The sequence below is a fragment of the Montipora capricornis genome, chromosome 2, assembly GCF_036669925.1.
Source record: "Montipora capricornis isolate CH-2021 chromosome 2, ASM3666992v2, whole genome shotgun sequence".
Classification (NCBI taxonomy): domain Eukaryota; kingdom Metazoa; phylum Cnidaria; class Anthozoa; order Scleractinia; family Acroporidae; genus Montipora; species Montipora capricornis.
The window spans coordinates 40,980,650-40,990,649 of NC_090884.1; the positions used below are offsets into that span (position 1 = coordinate 40,980,650).

The 10,000-nt window shown below is 38.2% G+C and overlaps 1 protein-coding gene across 1 annotated transcript in view; it reads right to left on the reverse strand.

Annotated features, from left to right (window-relative positions):
• The window catches only part of LOC138021700 (uncharacterized), a 43,723-nt gene that overhangs the window by 7,296 nt on the left and 26,427 nt on the right, over positions 1-10,000 (reverse strand). Inside the window, exons 14-19 of the mRNA XM_068868666.1 lie at positions 9,319-9,443; positions 8,262-8,333; positions 7,122-7,194; positions 3,741-3,806; positions 1,559-1,641; positions 142-241 (exon numbers count right to left, since the gene is read on the reverse strand). Coding sequence (XP_068724767.1) covers positions 142-241; positions 1,559-1,641; positions 3,741-3,806; positions 7,122-7,194; positions 8,262-8,333; positions 9,319-9,443 — 519 coding nt within the window. The remainder of the gene's footprint in view (positions 1-141; positions 242-1,558; positions 1,642-3,740; positions 3,807-7,121; positions 7,195-8,261; positions 8,334-9,318; positions 9,444-10,000) is intronic.

The following is a 10,000-nucleotide window of genomic DNA, read 5'->3' on the forward strand; positions in this document are numbered from 1 at the left end:
ACAAATTGCGAATACTTTTTCAAGGTCACACGAAAGTCGCTCTAATGTTAAGTTGCATAGACCGTAAATTTCCATGATTATCAGGTATACTAGGGGAGGAATAAACAGCAGGGTACACAAAAAGATCAAATAACAATTCACCAGGCGATTTCCTGACAGGCTGGGAAGAGCCACTTGATAGAGTATCCCTTGAACTTCCAACAGTGGTGTGGGGTCGATCACTATCAGTTTCTAAGGTTATCTTCAACACAAAAGAGAAAGAGAGCGTTTAAAAGGGAAGTAGATGAGTGTGCCGTGATTTCTGTGGTGCAAAATAACACCAACATTATGTTGCTGAAGGATCACTGAAAATAGACTCAGGTAAACCGAAAAGCAGGATTGATCTCTAATCGCTGACCTACACAAGCATGAGCATTCTTGTTTTTGCATCAAGTGTGCAGTTTTGGGCTTGAGTCTTTCTTTCTTGTCTTTCACAAAAAAACAATTGACTAAACCTAAAAGACATTTTCCTGGGTCTTAAAACGGAGTCATATTTATTTAACTATTTACTACTTTAAGTAAAATGTACCTATGGGAATACCGCAAGGAACAATATCCTTTCGAATATGATAGTAGGTTCTAAAATAATAGTTAACATTAAATACGAAGTTGAAAAGTATATTTGTACTACAAACAAAACTCTCAGCAAATTTTACACTAAATGGAGGATACCAACTAATATAAATCAATCGATTGGTAACCAGTAACCACTGTATCACTTTGTCAACTTTGGTCACATGTATCTGTCTTTATATAGTAACCAAAGTTATTCTCGCATTTTGATTGGTTGTTGCCTATGATTTATTAGAGGACAGACGCATGATTGACGACACCATCAACTTTATGCGAATAAAGTTTAATTCTATTTATTATATAAAACAAATATATTCCATGTTGCCGCGCGTCTGTTCAGATTAGGGAGCTTAAGCACGCGCGTTTTTGAGACGCGGACGGCAACCGGAAGAGAACATTTCGTGTGCCAGGACAGTGTTGTCTTCCAGATTTTCATACTAATCACCTCCAACGGAGAAAAGATACTTACCAATAAAAAATGTGGTTGTGTGAAGACGAGTTAAAAGGAAAAACAGCTCACTTCCGGTTGCCGTCCGCGTCTCAAAAACGCACGTGCTTAAGATCCCTAATAGATCACAGAAGACGTCAAAATGTGGTAAGAACATCAGTGACACACTCGGCTATCGCCTCGTGTGCCACATTTTGACGCAATCTGTGATCTATTACTGAACAGACGCACGGCAACATGAAATCTATTTGTTAACTTTACGTAGGTTTCATTTGTTCATTTATACAATATTACACTGTATTTTATTGTAATACACTGTAAAATTAAAAAAAAAAAAGTTAATTAATTTTGTTGTCCCCATTCATTGTCATTGTCTTTCATTTGACAAGTAACCCTAACCACATCTGGAAAAAGCGAGATCGTCAGGATTTGAGCTGTAATTTTCAAACGCACAATTATTGGTGACACGTTGAAAAGACCTTGTCTTACACTACTGACCTTGGTTTCTCTAGAGCGCGCTGTCGGTGAGCTGTCAGCCGTAGAACCTCTCAGTAAATCTGCAGTTTTGGCTCTCCTAACCACTTCGTTAAACAAACGTCACGTCAAATTACTGCTCAGGTTAGTTTTTTTAGGTGGCTGGAACCAGTTTCACTACTTCTAAGAGACCTCCTTAAGGGTTATGACTACTATACTGTATCATGTAACAGCAATGTTTTGGTACCATACGAAACACCAATTATTGCTTAAAAAAATGCGCCCACTATTTTTACCAAGTAGGTTACCATTGCAACATGAAAGCTCTCCAAAAACACCCTACATTATGTCTTTACTCGCTCACAACTCAAAAATGAACTGAGTGACTCCCATTTTTTATTGTAGAATAGCAATAAGCAATTGAGTCAATCGGCTTACGTAGCTCCAAATGGGGTCACCGAGTTCATGTTTTGGATATAAGTAAGCAAAGACGAACTATAGGGTGTTTCTAGATAGCTTTCATGTTGCCATGGTAACCTATTACGTCACAATTGTGGGCACATTTTGTTAAGCAATAATTGGTGTTTCATATGGTCCGTACCATTGCTGTTACGTGATACAGTGTTGTAATGACAACCCTTTTTATAAGAAGGTCTCTAAAAGTAGTGAAACTGGCAGTCATCTTAATTCGACGTATTTAATCTGCACGATGGTGCAGCATCAAGCCTTTGTCTCAAAATGTATACATAAAAAACTAAATTACAAATATAAATAAACTTCCATTAAAGCACACACACTCCTATACCCACATAAAGATTTCTCAGATAAATTAAAAAAAAAACCTGGATTGAAGCAAAATATACGTAATCAATCAAGATTTGAATAGAATTCTAATCCGTCTTAAAATTTAAAGCAGCTTTAATTTTCCAATTTGAGCTAAGTTGTTCCAGGAAAATCATGGTCTCTGTCCAGTCGTACTGTGCTCTAAAGGGGAATGCGCAAGAGTTTCCGCGTGTGTTTCGCTTGGAAACATCAATGCTAGTCTTTTCGGTGATAAACGTGGCCTAAGGCGCCTCGTTTTCAAGAACAAAAGAAAAAAGAAAAAAAATTTAACCTTGACCTTGCGACAAGCTAAAAATGTCAGAACCTCCCTTCAAGAAAATAATGATGTTAGTTGATTAAATAATTAGTCAATATCAAAAATACAATGATACTCTTTGTTTGTCCTTCCAAAATTTTGCATAAGCATTGTTTTTATTTTCGCTTGGGACTTGTAATGGTCCCAAGAGAAACTGGAAACAATGCTTATACCAAGTCTTGGGGGAACAAACAAAGAATATTATGGTATTTTTGATATTGGCTAATTTGGTACTATGATATGACCCACACGGTTCCGTCAACGAAATCTTATAGATTAAACATGGCGTTTACGTGAAACGGTGGGCTGCTGCTTGTCATAAAAGCATGAAAATTACGTTATTCTAACCGTCTCTCTCTTTTGAAAAGTTACTTGATACCTGCTGCTAACAAGCAAGAAATGAGCTCATATCAAACGATTTCCTACTATTTTTGGCAAAACGACAATTTGAGTCCGACGTTAGCCGTTTGCCGTAATTAGAGAGGATAAGTATGACGGTTACGGCCAACGGCCAACGGGAAACGGAAGGCTCCTACTTACATATCATAAAAGCGTGAAAATTCTCTCATTCTAACTTGTCTCGCTCCTTTGAGAAGTTGCTTGAAATCTGGAGCGAACAGGGCAGAATTGAGCTAATGTCGAGCAAGGTTCTTACATTTTTATCAAAACCCTAATTTCACTCGTTTGCCCGTAGAGCGTAAACGTCATACTTAACCTCTCTAACATCACGAGGTAACGTCTGCGGATCCGGACGGGCTGACGAGAGTCATTGCAGCCCGGGAAAAATGCCGTCTGGACCCGCTGCTACAGCTTGTTTGGAACAATTTTCTTAATTGTCGTTTTTGTCATTACTGCATAAAGTAAGTGACACCAGGGAACAAGACGAAAACGGTCTAATTATTCCGATACATTTTCGGCCAATAAGCCTTCGGAAAAAGACTACTAACTATACTCTCCGATCATGTGCATAAAAAACCGTTGACGGTCAAAAACAAAACACCCCACCATTGGCCACTTACTAACTAAGTCAACTGAGTAAAAAAGGTTTGGTAAACATACAAAACTAACCTCTTTCCTGCTTGGCGACTGGTACGGTTTTCTTTCCATACGGATACAACGGCTTCCTGGTGGGAGCTGGAAACGATTACAGTCGACATGAGTAAAAGAACTCTCTAAAACACAACATGTCAGTTTTTTTTAAGCATACGTTCATCGATGTCAAAAAATATTTTTCAGGCCTTATTCATGTTTCTGTGTTTTCGTTTTAAAAGATATTCTTTTTTTATTGCGTTTTCGCCTACATACATGCGCAAAAATCCGATCAGTGTAGAATGGTGCATTGCAGACTTTTGAAAAATAGCGGATATATTGACCCAGTCACGAAAGCAAGACTCTTGAAAGAACATCGCTTTGAAAAAGCGTTGTTTTTGTCTCAAAAGGTGAAAACGGAGAATAGACGTAAACGGTTGTAAACGGCACAGGACGTCCATTTACCAGGTTCTATGGTTTGTAGCGTTTTCGAGCGAGTGATTTAGTACAAACCGTGAACCGAAAGAGAGAAGCAATTAATTAGCTGGAAAATTTAAGGAATTGTTTCTTATAGACAACTGAAGAATTCGGGTGACTCCAACAGAGCCAATTGCTTAAATTGTCCAGATAAGTCAGAGGATCACTTCTCTTTTTCGTCGATAAACCGCACTTCAATATAAATTCATTTCGTTCATTAAGTACAAACTATACGACAACGACGGTGTGTATGAAAGCACTTTCTTGATTTTCGCTGGGCACTCTTCAGTCAAGAAAAGACTTTCGAGACACATTTCAATCATTTTTTTATCACTTCTTAACTTAGATCAATGCAGTACTACTTTCAGTTTGAAAGGATGAAAAAAACAACACAGAAATAACGCCTCGTATAATGATTTCCGCCCTTCTCCTACACGCTTGAGCCCACCACTATATAAGAATGTAACAATGAAAAGTAAAGTAATTTCAATGAAGGTTTTCTTTGGATACCCTCAGTAAAACGGCGACAAACTGCAAGGCACCACCAGCAAAGTCTGGGAAACTGATGCTACGAAGACAAGGTTCTTTTTTGCTAACTTTAACCTGATAAGGCATGACTTAATCGTGCGTCCTCGTATTTCACTTGAATTTGTAAAAATTATCAATTTCATTTTGCGTTATCATATCATTTACAGTCTTTTCAGTTATTTTCAGATTTAAGTTAGGAAGAAACAAATTGCTAAATCGTAAAACATGCGCAGAGTATCCTTGAAATCCTTTCGAACTTACTGTGTAAATGAGAAAATCAACGCCGGCAGGAATAAACTTATTTCTTGTGTCTTGTGAAATAAATATTTCGCGCATTATGCTCTTAGACATTAACGCTGTTGAAATTTATTTTAATTTTACTGTCATTTTAACATTCATTCTTAAATTATCTAATTTTGTAAACACCACCTTTAGTTTTAGTTTTACTGCTATTCTTAGATGCTGTTGTGCCTGAAGCAGCTGTCGCGGCTGTCTTTGTGGTTGATCGTGTACTTTTCTGCCGCGTTAAACCCTTTGCTGTGCACGAGGTGTCTGTTAAGAGACATTCAGGTATCTGAGTTATTGTAGAGCCGCATAGTTTTCAAATTGGCTACAGAGGATAGATAGACATACAGATAAACAGAGGTCATGAGGACACTTCACAAACGAGCTTCTCTATAGATTCGATAATATTAAATAAAACAAAGTTACAATTCACGACTCGCAGAAGTCACAGGTCCTCAAGTGATTTGGTCTCATGTTTAGGACGTTTTAGTCCAAATGTACGCCCAAAAGTTCGTTTTTCTTTCGCGTTTTCCGGGCCTAGCCGTAATTTCCCCACGTTTAAACACTCGAAAATTATTTTTAAAAGATAGACAGGGAAAGGAAAGGAAAGGAAAGGAACTTTATTTAAGTGTCTAGTAGACTTGACGCTGGAGCACTAATTGGGGACACTGTAAAGTGAAATTAACAATTAACACAACAAGTCAAATGTTGGTTTTTAAGGAGAGGGGAAACCGGTGTACCCGGAGAAAACCTCTCGGTGCAGAGTAGAGAACCAACAAACTCAACCCACATATGACGCCGAGTCGAGGAATCGAACCTGGGCCGCATTGGTGGGAGGCGAGTGCTCTCACCACTGCGCCAAGGGACTCGTTTTGGAAGTGCTTTTTAGAAAGATAAAGGTCCCACAACAGTAAATCAATTAGCAGGGCTTGTATGTGTGGCAACTTGAATTTCCCAGATAAGCTAGACAGGAAAGGTTCTAAGATTTCAGTAAGGTTTGTACCAGTGTAGCATGTCCAGTGTTACTATAAGTCGCGTAATGCTCTGTTAACAGATGGAGAGCTTTGTATGAAAAGTACTGTAAGAAATGTATTGTATACAGTGTTGAAGTGAAGTTTAGCAGTAAAGTATCCGTTTGTAACATACAATTTGTGCAACAAAAACTTGAAATTTTAACAAAGATCTTAAAACCGTCTGAAAATCCATGAAATTCTAAGAAAGTTCCGCAGTTTTCAGCTCAGAAATATAATAGTTAATTGCTTTACTTGGGATAAACAGCATAATACAGCAAGATGGTGGTTGCAGATTAGTTAAGATTTAAGATGGCTGGTCAGTGGTGTGTAGCTGTTATGTAATATTATAATCAAAGACACATCTTGCAAAGGAAAATATAGTTACCGAAACTGCCATTAAAATGAAGTTTAAAATTCGATTTTACATTTCTTTCCATTAGATACCTTTTATCTCAATTCTAATGTATCTTGTATAAGGCAGATAATAGCCTTTGGATTCGAAAATTTATTAGGATTAATTTTTCAGGATTAATTCATTACTTTATCATTGAAGAATTAATAATTACCTTTGATTTGATGAATTAATGCATGATTGGATTGGATGTATGACAGTTTATTTCAAGTCAAGATGTTTGCACGAAAACAAAACTAGTTTCACCGATTCCCTTTTAAACAGACACGAGGTAAATCGTGGCAACATTTAATTTTTAACAACTGATGTTTCTCGCATTGGGCAGGTCAAATGACTACATCAATACATACATACATGTACTTAATTGACGACTCCCCACAGAGGCTTCTCATGGCCAATGAAACGAAAGGAACACAATACCACCTTTTATGAGAACCCAACTAACCGAATTTGCAGCCCATAAGTTGACCCAGGGACTACCAGGATCCAGCCTGCGAACACATGCAGCCGCCTCTCATCGCTGCCGGCCGCTAGAGGCGTTTCGCGAGAAAGAGCTCTCTCTCGCAAAACGCTCCCTAGTGGCAGGGAGCCATGAGTAGCAGCTGTATTGGCAGGCCAACCAGGATTAAACTCAACGAGTCTTGGACCCACTACCTCCGAACTCAAGACAAGAACCTGCAAGCACATAATTCTCTAATATCTTACTGTATACTTCTCTCGCTGTTCTTTTTTTGGTGGGGACACTTTCACATCTTCCTTCACTACACCAAGCACTAACCTATAATGTGGCAATACCAATTTTAGAACCAACAGGCTTTATGAAAGTTCTGAGTTCAATACAACGTTCATAAATATGCAGGCACTTAAGTTTGACTTTCAACCAAGGGTTTTGCTTCTTACTGCCACCTGACTTGTTTTTACAGTGACAGTTGGTTTGACCATTACAAACAGAAACCGCCAAGTTCTCCTACAAGTTAATGGAAGGCACGATAGGCCATTTCCCAGTTTATATCTGCTTCCTCTTGAAAGTGAGTCTAAGTGCGAAGTTTTTGTGATGGTGATTAGTTCTACTTACACATGAATGAAAGCTAATTTTCAGAAAAAAAAACTTCGCACTTAGACTCGCTTTGACGAGGAGGCAGAAATGAACTCGGAAATGGAACGTTACATTCAAAGATCCAGAAATCAGTGCTTTCCTTGTGTAAATCACTCTGTTCTAAGGCTATTATCTTGCATTTAACATTCGAAAAGCACTTTGGATTGTACTACAACTAGGTCACCAACATCCTCTTTATCACAAAAAGACCAGCAAATTGAGCACATCACTGTAAGATGACATTCATTTATTGACCTCCCCTCACTTGGCCACTTGGTCACACATGTAACCCAGTAAATCCAGATACAACAGAGAATTATTAATGTTACCCTCATGAGCGGACCATTCAATAATTTAGATTAACAACACTGATAATACTTTATTGACCTGCTACAATATATCACAGATTCCTTTCTAAGAACATACTGTTCATGATCACCTTTGTGAAATTATCCCCAAAGAGATCTCATTCTAATTTTATGTATAATTATTATACATAGATGTAGATTTCCTGCTTGTTGTCATTTAATTTTCCTCTTTTTCCCAGTTTACAATAATGCATCCCAAAGAATAACACTGTTCAAGGGATAAACAACCAAAAAATTGCAGCAAAGAATAAAATTGAACTGCCAGTAATAAAACTGATATTTATTAATAAACTGTATCAGCATCTGGATTATCATCTCATCCATTTCAAGCTCATGCTGCAAACTCTTAACTAGACCTTATGACTCTGTGAATAAACTCACTGTAATTGTATACTCCGTATTGGGTTTAAGAGCTTTTGCAGTGCATGACTTCTCGACTCCACTGTACACCGCCTACATTGTAACAAAGAACAAACATCAAATTAGTTGTGTTTCAAATACTTACTCTTTAGAAGTGTAAAATTTGTACTTCAATCCTGGGATAGTTATTAGTACCAAACAATGATGAAAAGCGCAGAGAAAGTTAATTGTAGATGCTGATTGGTAGGTTATGTCACACATCAATTGATTTCGTTTGATTGATGCATGCTTGAAGATGTGATTCTGCAGAATTATGATAATCGCAGCAACCATAGTTAATGGAGCAACAGATCTTTAAAGACCCACTAAAGAGAGAAAAATTCAAAATCTCTGAAGAATCTTTGAAATCTTTGTAGCAACTATATTTCACAACGATCTTTCAAAAAGATTCTTGAGAGGGGAGTCAGGGTGGTTTAGTGGTAATCATCCGTGCCTCCCACCTCTGTGACCCAGGTTCAACTCTGGCCTTGGATCGTATGTGGGCTGAGTTTAAGTCGATCTCAATCTGACTCTGAGGGTTTTTCTCCGGGTACTCCGGTTTTCCTCCCTCCTCAAAATCGACTCCCCACCTATTCCATCAGGCTATGGTGCTGTGCTCCGAGGTCATACATGGGTCGTGTTCAGGGGCCGAGCGCCTAGCCGGCAGCACAGCTCCTTCGGCCCAACCTCGTTGAGCTGCGCCCTTAGTAATTCAGTCTCCGACTGCGAGAAAGGGCGATTAGCAGATCACATATGAGTGATATGATATGAGAGAATCTTAAGAACGAAGGTACAACTAGCCATAAACACAAAAAGCCTAGCAAGATCTGCAAAGGCAAGAAACCTGTGGATTGGAAAGGATACTAGAAAGGATCATGAAAAAAAACTTGACAATAACGTTTATTGAGGATCCATATGGAAATCTTCCATCTTCACCTAGGAAGGTTATTAATACTTAAGGGAATTTACTGAACATTTCCTGATCATCATGACAAAAATGATTAAATACTGTATCTTAAGCCCTAATAAACAAACATACCACATCATCAACCCTGACTTCAAAACTGTTTATTCTGCCAAGTGGCCTGGGAGGAGTCTCCCATGAGATGAGTAGTTCATGACGTCCCAGTACCTGAACTACTGGTTTGGGAGGAGCATGTGATGCTGAAAGAAAATACCATCACACCTTTTGTTTAGTAAGTGGATAAGGTACCCCTGAGTACAGTAGCATGGTGATAACACAATATTGATTTAAAATATTAAGTTTAAAATTCCTGCATTTTCTTTAAACAAGCCAACAGGAGAAAAAACTAAAAAGCTCTAGCCACTGCTTTACCAACTGAGTTAAAAGGCCAGATGGGAGCAGGCTATTGGTATACGAAAAAAAGTTTAACATGCTGAGCCAAAGACTGGTTAAAGGGAAGTAGCATGCAGCTTGTGAATCATAAACGTTTGCTGTTAAGTGGGGCCTAACAGTACTATAGATATAGAATGTGTTATATCCAGTCACAGTGACTTTGCCAAACAGACTTTAAGCACATACCCCCACACAGAAAGAGAATAATTATTATTTTTTACCAAAATGGGAACCTAACACAAAACTGTTGGTTAAGGTCACCTTTGCTGCAGGTACTAATCCACAATAGGCCACAGGAAAGCAAATCAGAAAAATTTAAAGTTTTATATACCTTAGCTCAGCTTGCGGAGCAAATTATATGTTC